At 37.1% G+C, this 17,456-nt stretch overlaps 1 protein-coding gene across 1 annotated transcript in view; it reads left to right on the top strand.

Moving 5' to 3' along the window:
* LOC122574392 overlaps positions 1-7,677 on the top strand; it is a 70,530-nt gene extending 62,853 nt beyond the window's left edge. Inside the window, exon 8 of the mRNA XM_043741923.1 lies at positions 752-7,677. Within this exon, the coding sequence (XP_043597858.1) occupies positions 752-886 (135 nt within the window). The 3' untranslated portion in view covers positions 887-7,677. The remainder of the gene's footprint in view (positions 1-751) is intronic.
* Positions 7,678-17,456: the final 9,779 nt, after the last annotated feature.

Raw genomic sequence — 17,456 nt, 5'->3', positions numbered from 1 at the left:
CTTTCTATAAACTCAGACGATCAGCGTTACAGTCTTTAACTCTTAATCAGTTATTGTACTTTCGTTTCTTTTTTTGTAACATAAGGTTAGTGTCCGTAAATTACTAAATGAATAAGTATGCCGGATTAAGCTTGATTTGCACCGCACCGTTATTCAATTTCGTCCTATGACAAATGCCATTGAATCTGGAATCGCACAGTTGCTTGGTGGGTTGACGGAATGACGATGCGATGCTATGAAATCGCTTTACATCGCACCGAAGTTGCCATTGAGATCGAATTATATCGATTGCTCGACCGTGCGCTCACTTCTCTGGCGGCCGCGAATATTTAAAAATAGGAGTTGCTTTCTAACAGACTTCGTTACGGAATCAAAATTGGCCCTTACTTCGTCTCGTAAATAAAACACATAAAAGATAGTCACAATTATCCCAAAACATCTCTGCCTTAAGCCAAATAAATATTTTTGGACTTTTTGTAATATTAATGTAGGTATGTGGATATAGATTTAGGGCAAGAAAGCTTTCGCTCACGAGCAATTATATGTCGGTCTGCCCAGATTTGGAAGTTCCTAGAATTAATACAATTAACCTTTTTAGTTTTAATAAAACTAAAAATATAGTTTATGTAAATGCATTATAATATCAAAAAATAACTAAAAAGAATATCAATTGCCCGCGTTGTACATGAACAAAGTCGCGAGCAACAGCTAGTTTGTTATCTCTAAAATTGACACTACTCTGTTTTAACAGATGCTGGCTCAAAGACTTTGTGAAAAAGATCCTACAAAAATAGGTCAATGGGAGTCTGAAACAATTCCAAGTCAAGTGATCAGCGGTGGTGAGACTTCGTCCGATGAGGGTGAGCCTATTCTGCAGCATGCGTGAAAGTGACAACCGCGAATATGTATCGATCGTATCATGTGCCAATTGCAAACGAAAATCCAAAGTCCGGTGTCCACCTTGGGAATTCTTAGTTTAATCGACAGAAGCACGAGGACAGCGCGGAAGACAGCCAGAATTAACCTACGTTTTCCATAGAGGATACAAAGCCGGACGAAGATATACAATCATATAAGTGCCAAGTTTGCACAGTGTTTACTATGAACGAATTATAAGAACGAGTTACATTGCTTTGTTGAACATAATATCAAATCAGATTCTAGTACAAATACCCAAGGGGATAGGGGCTTGAACGTACACAAGTGTAGAGAGAAAGAGAATACTCAGATATGAATTACAGATGAACTCGTAGTCAAGACAGATCACAATCACAATAGACAAACAATCGAAGACACGTATGTAGTGCCAAAATAATGCAGCGAACTATAGACAATCTGCGGTGAAATTTCAAAGAATTCGTTGCCGTAACAGATAAAATATAGCTGTAATAACAAAATACCATCACCTTTCGAAGGAAATTTTTCAAGAGAGATTTTCATTAACCAAGTTAATAGCGTTTGTTATTGTGATGAAACATTGCAGCAATCTTCTTCCAAGATGCCAAAAGAGCGATTTAATTACATTAAAAACAAATTCTACAATATGGTAATGTACAACAAAAAATTATCGAAAAAAAATTACTATTATAATGAAACTCTGATTTATTTAATGTGTATTTATTTAATGCGTCGAAGTATACAGAGTACAAACAGAATAGTACTATAGTACAAAGATAAAAGAGGGAATTATATGTGAAAAGATAAATAAAAAACATGCTATGAAATTTCTAATCCGAGACTTCGTTTTCAGAAAAATTTATTTTGGGAATTCATCGAACATAGATTGGGGTTAGTTATTATCCTATTTCGTTACTAATTGTTTTATACGACATAATTTTCCCGACTATTTAGATTTCAATCAAAGATTTCCGATCACTGAAGATACACGATGATGTAGTTTGGTAATATAACGAATTTTTGTACGAATCCGGGTTCTTCTTTTTTTGCTTTTCTACCAATATTGCCAGACATTCAAGCTCGTGATTTTTCACATGCCCACGTATATCAAACAGAAACTGTAGAAGAATTAATTATTTGTGTATTCAAGCAATTTCTAAAATCAATTGTGTCTCTTTTGTTTTTCGTAACATATTCCTTATTCTTTCAGTTTCAGTTATACTACTGTCTCACTCTGTATAATAGACGCATACCTTGCAATATAAAGCAGTTAAATGCACGTTAAAAATTAATTGACTTCGGAAATTGAAAGCAAAAATATTGAATACTTAACAATACAATTTTGTTATTTTCTAATAAACAAAATTTGCTGTGCAGCCAATCACATCATCAAAAGAGTGATCTTTTTATGTTTTAAACATTTTTATCGATACTACTTCCTACGTGTGTAAAACTATACAATTTTTCTTTATAGATTTAAATTAAAATGTAGTATTTCCATTTTAAACAGGTAGCATTATTCATTTTATTTTGCTTCAGTCTTTTAAAAATAATTTTTTAAGCGTACAGAAATAACCAAGTCATCTGTATTTAACATAGTTATACGTGTACATAATATAACAGTAAATATATTGTACAGATTTATAACCAAATGTGTCATACAAAATGTACTGAAAAGTTATTGAAGGTATAATGGTTTATCTAAATGCCATTCCTAGAAATGAAAGAAACATTAAATTGATTTGATTCCTTTTCTCTTTCAGAAATAAAAATTATGTAACTAAACATTATAAAAAAATTTGGCCTGCATTACTATCATACTATGATATTACTATATTTTTTATTGATATATACTGGCATATTGATAGTTACAAACTTCTACATGTAATATTTCATGTCAGAAAATTAAATTTAGATAAAGTATTGTATATATATAATTTAAATTTATATTGAAATAAGTGCACTTATTATAAAGCAGATAAAAAATTCCGAATGGGTGACGAGTACAAGTAAAATAATAATGTGCCAAATATTTATATAGAAACTTATAATGTTATAATTTCAATATATCGTTTAATTCTATGATTAGAAAAATCTTTTCTCAGATGGCATAACAGATAAACCATTAAAATTCTGTTTTAAAATTTTGGTACATACATGAAGATACAATCACAGTGTAAAGCGGATATTCTAACTCATTGATAATAAGAAATGCAAACCTATGTTTAGTGAGCGTTGTTTATATTCTTATAATGGTTCACATAACAGCTTTTTCATTGTCACTCATATTTTAAAAAAAACTGAAGAACATATTTGGTATTACTTACAATATTTATATAACAACATGAATATTATATATTATGATTACATCTAAAATCGAATCAGAATATGCAGAATCGAATGCAGATGAAAGAAGAATTAACTTTAAAACGTAATTTTGATTAAACATTTCTTATCCAAAACGTTTATTTAAATTTTTTACGTACATATTTTAACCACTATAAACTTTTCTTCTGAAATAATCTTAAATACGGGGAGAAGGTATTTTCATTATTTGTTACAAAGTTTATATAATGAAAAATAGTTCAGCCGAATTATTTAAACCTTAACATTAACAATTTTGAAATTTGCTAAATGTGTATCTCATAGTATGAGATCTCTTAACACTGTTTCCTTTTATTGATTCAAACATTGATATAAATTCATTATTTTATGAAGCCTTGTTTGTCTATTTGTCTTCTTTCTTTGAGCTTTATATTCACTTATCAATTGAATAATTTAGTATATTATTTTAGCATATTTCTATATAACTGTGTTAGATACGTATAAAACAAATGACATGCATCTATATAGAAACAAAAATTTATTCATTTTTACTTACATATTATATTTATTCTTTCAGTTTATGTTCTAAGATTACCTATGTACGTACGAAATATTTCTGATTTATTTTATGTGTACAAAACTCCTGCTTTCATTTTGCTTTTTAATCCTAACGTATCCTAAAAACATGACATATTTCTAAACAATAATATGATACAATTCTGATTGTACACTACAACCTCTGAGACAAACATCAATTTATAATTTTTTTCCTCGTATATTTTTTACAGAATTCTTAATGTGACATAATTTACAATATAATATATATTTCACTCTTTATTATGTGTTTAATAAGTGTTTGAAAGTAAATGTTAACTATAATAAGAAACTCAAATAAATAGAATATCGTCATATATAGTGCTCATTTTGTATACTTGTATGGATCACATAACACCACTAATAATAAGAGCCCAGACTGAAAAACTCCTATTTATTTTAAAGTAGAAAATTATAAATTACATCATTCGTAAAAATAGTAGTAATTTATTACTGAAAAGTTATCCTTCTTAATTATTATATCTTAAAACCAAAACATAAGTTAGAAATTCTTATTTAAATCTCTATAAAGTTTCCTTCGACTAGTGATGGTGAGTAAACCTGTAAAAGTATAGTTCTTATCTAGTAAAAGATATAATATTTATATACAGTAGTATTGTGTCAGCATGAGGTGCAATGGACTGGTATGTGATTCTGTATGTAAAGTGCAACTGTTGCGTTCAACATTGAAGAGTATTCTAATATTAAAAATTAATATTATATCTAATTATTGATAGATGAATCATATATATATATATATATATATACATATATTTATATGATATTAGTATGATCAATTATGAGAATTATTGTTGATATAAGAGAAGATGTGTTTGTATATATTTATGTATAATATAATGAAATCCTATTATAGTCTTCACTGTATGTAATTGTAAGAAATTTATAATTGGGAACAGAATCGGTTATTCGGATTACCCGCAAATTATAATTTTAACGATCTTCATTTATAGATATCTTTTATCCTTCTATTATTTCTGAAATTTATAAATATTCTGCACTAAAACAGAGTTAGGTAAAGCATTTTAACTTTTCTCATAAATACATATTTATCATCATAGTTATGTCCCAAGCTTTTATTTGAAATCATTTTTTATTACCATTAATTATTTGTAACAAAAATATATTTATTGATTTTATTAAATTTTCATAGTTGCAGACATACATTTCTATTCAAATTCTTGTTAAATATTCATATAATGCTAAGTGAATAATATACATGTACCAGTATAAACAAAAATTAAATTTTTTCAGCTTATGATAACATCGTAAGAACTAAAGTTTAAAATAATAAATTGAATAGTACAATAAAACACTTAAAATAAAAAATGAAAGAGTAATTTGAACTTTAAAGGAAATTATACACAAACATACATTTAAGTAAAGATATTTGAATTGTCAATTCAATAAATTTAAATATAAAGACTACATACATGAATGTTGAAATTGTAACAATTATTGATATGATAATGATTTGTGTAATTTCTAACTCTGTTTAATAGCTAGTAAAATTAATATGCATATTTTAATAAGTTTGATTCAATTTAATGAAATGTTGCAGGCTAGATCATCATTATTGAACTCTGGGTAACCGATTTTCTGATTTTGCTTAAGATATTTAAAAAGTAACATACCTTCCACGAGCGATAGCTATTCTATCTTATAACTATTAACATAATATGCAGAGCCCAGTTTTTATTAACATGTCACTCAAGCACGACTTGTCTTTCCTACTGCATAATCAGATATCGATTATCACAATTTGTACCTATGTGTGCTTGAGACAATAGGAGACGAATGACCGCACAATCATGTACATTGAGGTCCATTTGAAATGTCGCCAAACAATATCAATGTAGCATAGATCAATATAGCATTTGGTGTATATCCATTCTAATGAAAACCGACTAAATCATGTATGAATTTCTAAAGCGTGCATGTATGTATGTCCACAATGCCAAGCCAACGATGTTTATATTTTGGAAGAAATAATATGATAAACAAAAAATAACTTTTGCATTGAAAATAATATTTGATAAAAAAATATTAGAAGGAAGATTTCATGGAGAAAACATATTTTGGAATGCAGCTGAAGCCAAATTTCATACAATGTAATATTTATCTCTAAACTATCTCACATGTGATTGCTAAGATAGTTCTTTCAAAATATTATTGTCAATATATTTTCGAAATAATTGTTTTTTGTAAAAATATGGAGTATTTTAAACAACAAAAAATCCTTTACATATCAAATCCATTAATTTAGACCTAGGGAATCATAAATATCTATACTTTTTATCATTTATATGCTGCACTAAACGAAAAAATTTGATGTAAGATAAATATTCTATTCGGAAAGAACATTATAAATATGTTAAACAACATATTTTTTCTAGTGTTATTTGAAAATATTTTTAGATAATTTATATATATATTTATGTAAATCTATTTTTTGTTAATATGCAAACAAAAAATTTTTATGAATTTTATATGTGAGAAATTCATGTTTGCTAACGTGCTTAATTAAATACTTATTACGTGAAAAAATTGATGTAAATGTTACTTTAAAACAATGTAGGATATGAAGTATAGCATACAACAAACAAAGAATTTTAAAGTACTTAGTACATGCAATATTCTTTAACATGCACAAGGCATTTATCACTTATAATAACTAGTATATCGTTAAAGTTATTATATCAGAATATTACAACAGAAATTAACTGATTTGTTTCAACATGCACACAAGCTATCATATTATTGCCTTAAAACTATGTTTCCCGAAAAATAATATATATTCCAAGTGAAAGGATCAGAGTAATATATTGCTTTATATTAATGCAATTATTTATCATAAATACCGAAGGGACTGAAATTTCAAGAAAACGTTTTAGAGGAAGGTCTTAATATCTTCTAATAATGAAAAAGTTCTAAAAATCTTCCAATTTTTGTACCATTAACAAGCAAGTAACATTACTGTTACATAAGAAGCTTACTATAAATGCTAAAACTTTCATAATAATTGTAGTTTCCCTTTCTTTAAAAATAATACTTGTAAAATTTACTAATCTATATACTAAAGAATAAATTGATTCTGCGTAATATTCTGCTTAATAACACTTTTTAGTTTAGTAAAACCCTAGAAAGAAGTGTTATAAGTGATAACATACTTTGATCTGTATACTGTTACTATATGTATAACTCCTGTAAGAAGTTGGCTTGGCTCCTTCCAAACTCAGTATTAAAAAATGATGATATTGAAAAATTAAGAACAAGCAGGATCAAACCTACAATTTGTGGATTATTTTTGACCAAATTGTGTTTTACAAGGAAATTCTTCCAAAATTTATTATCTATCACTTTATTTAAAGAATTTCTGACACAATCTATGTCTTTCTACAAATGATTAAAATTTTATAATGGGTGTTGACAGTTGCAAACACTTGCAAACAGTTGGCAAACTAATATTTTATAAACATTTTTTTCCAGTACATAATCTAGCTAAATTGTACTCATGTGAAAACATTCATCTTACACTCTTGTAATTAGTTCCTATAATTATAATATATTTAAAGTGTAAAAAATTTATTAGTGAAAATAAATTTTAATCAAAGTCGATCAAGCTTCTGTTGATGAATATCATAATGCAATGGGACCGCATTAAAACTTCATAAGATATACACATATGTACAAACATATAACATCAGCTTTTATGAAATGTAAGAATGCCAACATTTTGCTAGTGTCGCCGTCAGTTTTCTTCCTGATTCTGTGACTCTGTTGACCTACTGATAAAAAAAATGTAATTTATTTATTGTAAATAAAAACATATATTGCATAAAATGTTTTATATTACATATTCTGCATGGATACACAATTAACAAACTTTTGGTAAATGGAATGCAAGAATTAAAGCTCATTTAAAGTTTATCAAAAACCGTGAAATACATATACATTTTTGGATCAATATCAATATAATTTTTTGAGATAGTATCACAAATATAAAAGTACAGTTTTATGGATGATGTGGGATGGGAATAAATATTTAGTTTGCAATAACTGTGTGTGTGTATTATTTTATTAAAAGCTTTTTAGTCTTTACATAAAGATTAATATTTCAATGATTTACATTTTTATGAAATTTAGTTTACTTTACATTTACATTGTTGCGGCCATGTATGTTGACAAACAATATGTCAGGACTCTTTGAATGCTTGTATTAATCTATCAGTCTCATCGTGTATCTCTTCCGATTACAAAATAATAAATTATAATTTTTGTCATACCCAACCAAAAATCACAAATTACTAGTGACAAATACAAATTAATCTCATTGAAGGTTATCGCGGAGCAAAACGAGCATTTCATATCTCACTAATGTCTTCTCACGTAGCAACAGAAATAAATATCAAATTCTCGAGTGATTTTGACCATCGCTAATAAGTAAATTCGTCATCAGTTTCTTTCTTCATAGCCTCGGTTACGCGGTTGTACAATTAATGTTTGCCGTGGCAATGTTCATGACTAGATGGTAACTATATTTATTCTTATAATTAACGCTATGCAGCGTTTGCCCCAAATGATTTGAAATTGTGAATACGTAACATCTTTGCCCTTAATTAAGAAAGGTGTTTTCCTATGGAAACAACTTTTACAAGTTTGACTCATATTATATGCAGAATTAAGTTAATAATTAAGTTAATATTTACGGTTAGCCCGGAAATTTTTATCGATTAAGTCTAACGTGTGTTAATGTTACTATTTTCAGTCATCGAATACTTTAAGAATTTTATAAGATACTAAAAGTCGAATTTGAACGTTTAAGATTCCTTCCACAAATATAAACAATCGTTTTCGGACAAAATGCTTTGTAATTTGCTTTTCTTCTTGACTTTATATGCAGATGTATGAGATTAGACAATTTTTTTGCAGTTTCTTCCGGTTTCTTCATTTTTTATTTCATCGTGTATATGCATGTGAATATTGTGATATGCAGTGATCAGTAATTTGTGTGGAAAATATGTGTGATTCATGAAAGATAGCGTTCGACTATATTCAGTAGCATCTGAAGAATATTTAATGTGTGTGTGATTTTCCTGTGAAAAACCCGCGAACGGAACTATCGCGGTACGTGTGTGAAATTTGTATAACCACTGTTTATACGTTGTATCACTTATTTATTATTTACGGAGGCAAATGATTAGAAGAAACATTAATTCTCTCTACTCGAAAATCCCATGAAGCTGTCTTCGACATGCTGTTATGGATTTTAATGACTGGACAGATAAAATGTTTAATCTACAATTTTTCTTTTAAAACCTCGCGAAGAATCGTTTGTGTCTTCAAATGTCATATTCTTCTTCTCTATAACTTGTACGAAATAAGCTGCTGCCCATGTACCGTTCGATTTGAGGATCCCTGTGCATCCTGCTGCTTAGGCTAACTTATTTTCGTTCGTGTAAGAAGGTTTGCTCATGCACAGGCTAATTTTTAATTGCCAATATTTAAAAAACAAACCCAAAAACGCAGTTATTTTTATTCCTGATTTTCGTCTTATTTTGGCTTCAAGAATCGCCCCTTAAATTTTCTGACACCTGTAGCCGAACACTCTATACATTCCGCGCTGTAAAAGTTTGTATGCAAACAATACTGTTGAACAACTCGTGTACGTAATCAATGAAAATGCATAGCACCTTCTTCTTAGAAAATTCTGAAGAAATGTTGTCCTTTACACCGAATACTCATTCATGTGGACTGAAACCTGTGGCTTTATGTACGGATGTGTTGTACGAGAGAATTTCTAATCTTATCCTAGTCTGTCGCAGTGCAATAATGTCTTGAATAATTTATAAAAACTCAATTTGCAAGTTACAGATGAAAGGCAGCAGACGTTATGCTTTGAGTTTTGAATGTTTTAATCCGTATGAATTGCACGGGCCAACCAAACCTAGTTATGAAACGCGGTTGCAATAGGAACCGAGTCTACCGAGGCTAATAGAATCCCATGTAAATATTTTAAAATGGTCCAAATGGTCCTGAACGATTAACAAATATTTATTTCTACGTTTTGAGATAGGCAAGGAATCTACAATATCTATTTGAAAGTTGTTTTGTGAGTGTCCGTAATTCTCATAGATTGTTTGGTCTCGGCAGAGGCAATCTTATTTCTTTGACAACTGGGATATGTCCGGATAAAATTTAAAATATTCGCTTATTCTTGGTCAACAAAAATCTGCCCTAATTTGTATATAAAGTTTTGTCACTGTTTGATGGCCGCCTACTACCGATTCAAGATATTCTTTTAGAATTTTTGATCTTCTGGATATAGATGGAGTTATAATTTCACTCATGCATATAGTAATGATATATTCTGGTGGATCACAATTTTTCTGAAGAAGGGATTGGAGAGAGGGCTAACCGACGGTTTCTAAATTGTTATTATTCCAAGAGATGTTTATGGTTTTAATAGCAATGAAATCCACTAATTGTTTCAAAATGGTCAGACAAAAATTTATATTTTAAAGAACTGATCTAGCAGATGGATTTGACGAATAATTAATATACAGAAAATTTTATGCTTGGGCAAACCAAAGTATGACTAAAATTATTCCATTGCATCAAATACAGAAATTTTGTCGCGTTTCAACAGTTCACTGCATACAGAAGAAGCTATTTCAATATTAAGGATAAAAAATGTACTACGTTACCCTGACGCGTGTGAAGGTAATTTTGTCGAATATAAAAACGTAGGTGTTGCTGAACGAATGATTGGATTTAGAGGATTAGTATCCGTAGCACCTGTGGTTAGGACTTATTAATTTCTTCGCGTCTGTCAATAAATTTCATTGGAGGTTGAACTGAGGTCTGCGCGCACTGATTAGAAAAAATTCAGGTATAACAGCCTCACACACATCTCTCTCCGTGAGAAACCAAGACTTCCGTTGGTCTCAATCGCAACATCAACTGTGAAACGCGGTATTGCAATCTGGACCTCAAAATCAGTTGCAGGTCCCAGATTGTCGGTCGAGACCGCAATACGGAAATCTCATTATCCAATTGACCTGTCACAGTGAGGACTCCAGGGAAATCGCCAAAGTTAGCCAACAGATTGCTGAGTCGAGGTAGACCCACAATGTGTACACGATCCAGGTGACACTGCTATTTGACTCTTTTTCGTCGGCAGTGAAATACTTGTGGGTATCGGAAATGCTAATCGAATCGAGCTCTATTTCCACGTTGCATACTTTAATTTGTCCATATATTGTAAAAACGGATGTCAGCTCACGATCCAAAAAAGTGTTCTCGCTTCCTCCAGAATCCACAATCGATAAATCGTTGCCATCAACGATCGTTTTTTAAGGATGCTTCGAAGATTAGAGGACGAGGACAAGGATGACAAGAATTTAGGAGTGATATTTACATTTAAATTTGGTATTATTGAGTTTTACTCTAGATAAAGGGTTGGCATTGGGATTGATTTTTCCGGGTTTGTAAACAATATCTATAGCAGCCGCATTCATTCAATCTTGTGCGCTACCTCATAATTCTCGACATTTGGATCGTTGACATAATGTATCCAAACATGGGGCTGATGGTCAGTGACTATAGTGAATCTCGTTGACCATACGGAGATGCTTTACTTTTTTATCGTGAAATAATAGGTTTTAGGCTGACTAAGGGTTCGAAATGCATGTAGCGGCACATGAGTCATAAGACGATGCGGATCGAGAGCGACTCATGTTGTTGTGCCTCGAAACACGGACACCGCCTTGACTCACGAAACATAACGATAGACAAACTCCGGACAAAACAAAGTCACCGTTATGGGCAACCGTCGATCTAAGACGAATTCAAATTTTCTGACTCCTCCCCCCGACCAGTATAAATAAACGGACGCGATCACGAGCGAGTCAGTTATTATCCGAATTATAGTTCGAGTTAACTCGTGTGTTATTTGTCTGAGTTATTATCTGCGATTAACGGACTATACGAGTTATCGAGTTATCCGCGAGCGATCATACTCTATCTTTGCGAATATATTTGTACGAGCGTCTCTCGACGGTATTTATATTTATTCATATTTATTTAATTTATTCTAAATATATTTGACGGGTTGCAGCAGCAATTTCTCGTTATTCTATATTATCGATCTTCACACAATCCACTACATGCATATGCTGCGGATATGTCTCTACTAATGAGACCATGGCTCAGAACGGCTTTGAGGCTAAGAAAGGCTGCAACAAATTTGAGAACTGAGGCAGGGATTCGGAAGATATAATATCTCGCAATGCTTCAAAAACAATTTGAGCCTTTTCATCCAAGTTAAAAGGTACGTTCTTCTTCAGAAGATGAGTGAGAGTGGCTTGGCAAACCTTAGCAATCTTCGAAGCATCTAGAATACCTTCCTAAGTCAGGGAATAGCTTAACATTCTTTTGCGTTTTAAGTACTGGAAATTGTTTAACACTTTGACTGCTACGTTGGTCATATATGACTGTCTGCGATTTCTTCTGTGACGCTACGGCGGGCATTGGTGCATCTAACGGTGCACTGAGTTAAAACACTGTGGTATTCCTCAGTGAAATATATGATTTCGGCGTAGCAGTCAAAGTGTTGAGGTGGACTGAGTGTCCGTGATAATATAATAGCTACTGGCTGTAGATGTCGCTGCTGGGGTACTGCTGTATTTTCTTCCTATTTAAGGAATCGTGGAAGAAAAATCGGACTTCGGTCACCGGGATTCGATCCCGGGTTCCGAACGTTCGTAACCTAAGGCGCTAACCACTGCGCTGTCGCCGTCCGGTGGTTGTTAGCGTCGAGTGGCGGTATTTTGTGTTGTCGAGTGGCAGTATTTTGTATTGTCGAGTGCCGCCACAATGTTAATTACCTCAATCGTTATCGAGTTGAGCTTAACTTCATTTGTCGAGATGTGATGCCCTAAGCATGTTAATTCTTTATAGAAGAAAAGATATTTTTTCCGAAGCCAGGGGGGGCCGTTGAGACAAGCGTCCCGCTTACGTGAGTCCGCTATGTACACCGCAGGTCGCCGGGAGTATGCTACACTCTCTCTACGCGGTCTTGGGTAGTAGCGCATCCACGATCCCGAAGCCAAGGGCGAGGCCGTCGGGATAAGTCCCGTGACCGGACCATCGGCGTTGACTGATGCTCGTTGTCTTGGGTCCTCGCTTACGTGAGTCCCACCTGAAACTGTCGAGTTCGGCTAGCAAGATCTTTGACCGGTAGTGACGTGGCTGTATATCCACGCCGATAGTCCCACTAACGATTAAAGTTGGGACCACGAGGGTTGAGTGAAACCTGGAGGGAGTTGCAACCCCTCAGCTCGGCCAATTTGAGTTGGACTCGTGGAGGTAGTGGTTGAAGGCCAAAGGCTGGCCAAATGGCCGATTTAAGGTGTACTTCGACATATTTGCCGGCTAAAATCTCCATGGACGGGACAGTTAATAGCACACGGAGTCCATCTGTCGACCTGGTTTTGTCTAAATACACAAGTGCTCCACACAAACTACCCACAACCGCGCAAGGTAGGCCCCCCCCTCCGCCCCACCCACCTTGCTGACTGTGTGGCATTTTCTGGAAACTTGGTGGTTTCCACCTGTTCAGGCATCCAGGGACGATGAGATTTGAACTCGCGACACGTTTCCATCCAATCACAGCTCAATGAGCGTAGCTGTCTGCCCCACCAAGTAGTACCAACTACCATTAGTTACCTAGCAGCATCTGTTAGAGCATTAACTAGATTAGGATTCTCACACCGCGCTGAGCGTCGAACAGGATATTTTCACATTCCTCTAATTCAATGGGTGGTACTGTTGCAGTGACATAGGTAGAGATGATGTTAATCGCAAAAGCGTAACTGTCGCTTGCCCTATGTAAACGCCTGGATCAGTGATCAATTCGCTTATGTGATCTACTCAACAGGAGTAGACTGCGACGGTTCGCCATGAGATCTTCCGCCCACACCGGGGCCCCGTAAAAAACACGGGATAGAACCACCCCCTCGTACAGCCGACCTTCAACTCCGGCCCCGCCAATATTCGGCAGTAGGCCGCACAAGACGTTGGCTGTGACCGTTACTTTAGGGACCAGGCGCTCAAAGTGCGGCCCGAACGTCCACAGACTATCGATGGTGAGGCCCAACTATCTCATTTGGAGCCCCATCCGGACATCCTCTCTACCAATGTCCATACAAAGGCCGGGCGGAGGCGCTCCTCTCCGCCGGGGGTCGTAAATCTAAATAGCTTCCGACTTGGCGGGGGCACGCTCATGCCCAGCCTCCGGAAGGACTGAATGGCACACGCCACCGTGACCTTGGAAAGGCGCAGCGTCTCGTACCACTAACGCCCCCCAGCCAGGACCAAGGTGTCATCAGCGTAACACACCATGAATGTGCCCGGGGGCAGGGGACAGCGAAGGAACGAGTCGTAAGCAATGATCCAAAGGATAGGGCCCAAAACGGAACTCTATGGAACACCTCGCTCGACGAGCCTTCGCTCTTCGCCATATCCGCCGGTGTACTCGACCCATCTGTCATCCAGATTTGCCCGGATGACCGGGACAAGATAGGGAGGCACTTCGAAGTGTTCTAGGGCCTGCATTATCTCCTTCCATGGCATGGAGTTGAACGCGTTGGTGATGTCCAAGGACACAGCCAACGGCACACCAGCCCGAGAAGTTATGGCCTCCGCCATGGCCCTCATTCGACTCACCGCGCCCACGGTCGAACGGCCCTGGCGAAAGCCATACTGGCTGTCGTGCTAACCGGGCACCTTCCCCGCCATATGGGTTTCCAGACGGGTGACAACTATTCTCTCAAAAAGCTTGCCAACCTCGTCCGGAAGATACACCGGCCGATACGCGGATGGTGAGTCGGACGGACGACCCTCCTTCCGCAGCAGGACCAGCCTAGCTGTCCGTCATATCCGGCGGTGAACACCCTCCCTCAGACATCTGCTATATAGATGCTGCAGACGGGGAGCCAAGATGTTCATGAACTCCGCCCAAACCAGACCTGGGATCCCGTCCGGATCCGGTGCCACATCGCGAGAGGCCATCCTCTTCGTCGCCACCGAGAGCTCTTCTTCGGTCACGGCCAATTCTTCCTGCCACTCCAACGGCCGAGTGGAGGGTGACCGTGACTTTCTCGCGACGTCATTCTGCCGTGGGAACAATGTCCCGATGACATCGACAAGCAACTCCGGGTCCATGTTGGCGGTCAATGGGGGGCCCAGGGGTGTAACTTTTTTGTAACGATACGGTAAGGCCGCCCCCACGGATCGGAATCGATCGCCTCAACAAGGTCAATCCAGGAACGGGCTCTCGCAACCTTGATCTCCCGCTGTAAGGCACGTCGAGTGTCTCTGTACGGTTCGTAACGACTGGAGATCTCGTCTTCGTCGCGAATCCGTCTGTGGCGTGGTCTCTGAAACGCTCTGCGGGCACAAACGCAGCAGCCGAGCTGCGTCTGCCACCGGGTACAGAGCGCGGCATCAAGGCGTCAGACGCCGCACTCATGTCCTACCGGAGGGCCTCCGCCTTCTCATCTACACTTCGCCGCGCCTTGGGAGCCTCCTAGCTCCAAAGGGCCAGGATGACTGCCGCGTGAAGCATGTCATTATCTCGCTCCTTCAGACGCCATCTTGGTGGCGGTGGGCGGGAGCGCCTCGCTCCTGGGGTGCTACAGGCCCACGTAGCGGGCAAGACCTCGGAAGTCACCTCCATAAATATGTAAAGGTGGTCCGACAGAGTCTCAGTTTCCTCGTCCACTCTCCAATCCGAGACCCGTCGGAATGCACTAGGGGTGGCCCACGTAAGATCAATTACGGAGCATCCCCTCCACACTACACAGGTGCTCGCCGAGCCCCTGTTGACGAGCAGGAGCCCGAGGCCAGCAGCCCAATCTAACAGCGTTCGGCCGCGGGAGTCCGTCCTCGGGTTTCCCCACTGCATGGCATGGGCATTAAAATACCCCAGAACGAGGACTTGCCGGGGAAGATATCAAGCCATGCAGTCGCGGACCCCGTCCAAAAAGCTGTCGAGAGCGGCCCGGCCGCTATTGGGGGAAACGTAAACGCCCACCATCACTATGCCGGCCCATTCGATCGCGACGAATCCGTTGCCACGATCAAGAAGGGTACCGGAGGCAGACATGCCTGGCGTTGTCGTTCAAGTCATGGCGACCAAGCATCCCAGGTCCGAGACCCAGATAGGGGAATCGATCACTCGGTAGAGCTCGGCCACCACCGCCAAAGCGACCCTGCTCTCCTGGATGGTCTGGAAGAGCAGGTCTTGCGCCCGCCTCGATCGGCCCAAATTTGTCTGGAGGACGCGGTAGAACTTACTGTACTAAATCCATAGCCTTCCGGCAGGCGCTAACCACTGCGCTGCCGTTGTCCGGTACTAGTTGGTTTCGAGTGCCGCTACAAATTCCTTTATCACCAATCTGAAGATTTTTTGCCTCATCGTTTCTATATTTCAATATCGTGTTTTAGTTTTCTAAAAACGACGTTCCTAAGATGGTCTCGGCAATGGAAAGATCATTATTAACAATTTGAAACTTTGCACTGATATGATGGACTTTAATGAAGTTTCATCATAAATAAGTATGATTCCTAAGTCAATGCTTGTGAGATTTCAGACAATGTTGGTATTTACAGTGTCAATAAGGAAATTAGCAACCCTTTCTCGAAAACATTGATGACAATTATGAATTGATTGTATTGGATTAGATGACACGTATACAAATAGGTCAATCACTGACACACAACCGAATCGTTTTATGTTGGTGTGGAAGCATCTTTGTTACATTCGGCGCTGGCAATCAAAGATTCACTCCACATTGCGCACGTTTGTGCAGATCGTTTCGAGCTGAAATTATCTTGACGATAAGATCCACTTTGTCTACGAAGTGAGAACAATCATGGCACAAACGACCTATTTAGTTACAATGGAAAAATTTGTTATTTTTGAAATGTATTCTAAAGATTTTTGCATCCGAGACAAGGGAATGTGAAGATGAAAATGGTTTCGAATGATCGATCGATTCTGATTCCACGTTGGTCGCAATATTGATGGTAGCTGTGAGATCCAGTACATTGTTAATATCTTAACAATTAATAAATGCGAATTCGTTCATGTGAACTATATAATACCTCAGAAATTGTTCTTGCATACATGAAGCAGTGACACCGAATTCGAACACATAACGAACTGTTCTGAAACTTGGAGAGAAATCGAACAACCAGTGTGTCTCTACAAAGTACAGTTTCACTATATGTATGCGGAAAAATAAATCCTTATCTACTGTAAACAGTTTGTCAACTGTTTCACGCGTCGGCGACCGTTCTGGCCGCGTCTCCGCCGTGGGAGCTCCGGGCGTTGGTACTCAAGAAGAGGTACGAGCAAAGAAGATCGTGGGACCCGGGAGGGGACTCGGCCGAGCAGGCGGCCCCAGACGACCTAGGAACCGCCGAGGGGGACGCATGGGACCAGTGGCGATCCCAGCTGATCAACGAAGCAGGCGAACACCGAGGCGCGGCGGCCGTTCTCCCAAATTGGGGGACATGGAGAAGCCGCCGCGGCCTCCCACTCACCTTCAGAATGA

The sequence above is a fragment of the Bombus pyrosoma genome, linkage group LG13 (assembly GCF_014825855.1).
Source record: "Bombus pyrosoma isolate SC7728 linkage group LG13, ASM1482585v1, whole genome shotgun sequence".
In the NCBI taxonomy this organism is placed as follows: Eukaryota; Metazoa; Arthropoda; class Insecta; order Hymenoptera; family Apidae; genus Bombus; species Bombus pyrosoma.
Note: the sequence above shows the minus strand (reverse complement) of the source record. Positions and strands in the feature narration are given on the sequence as shown.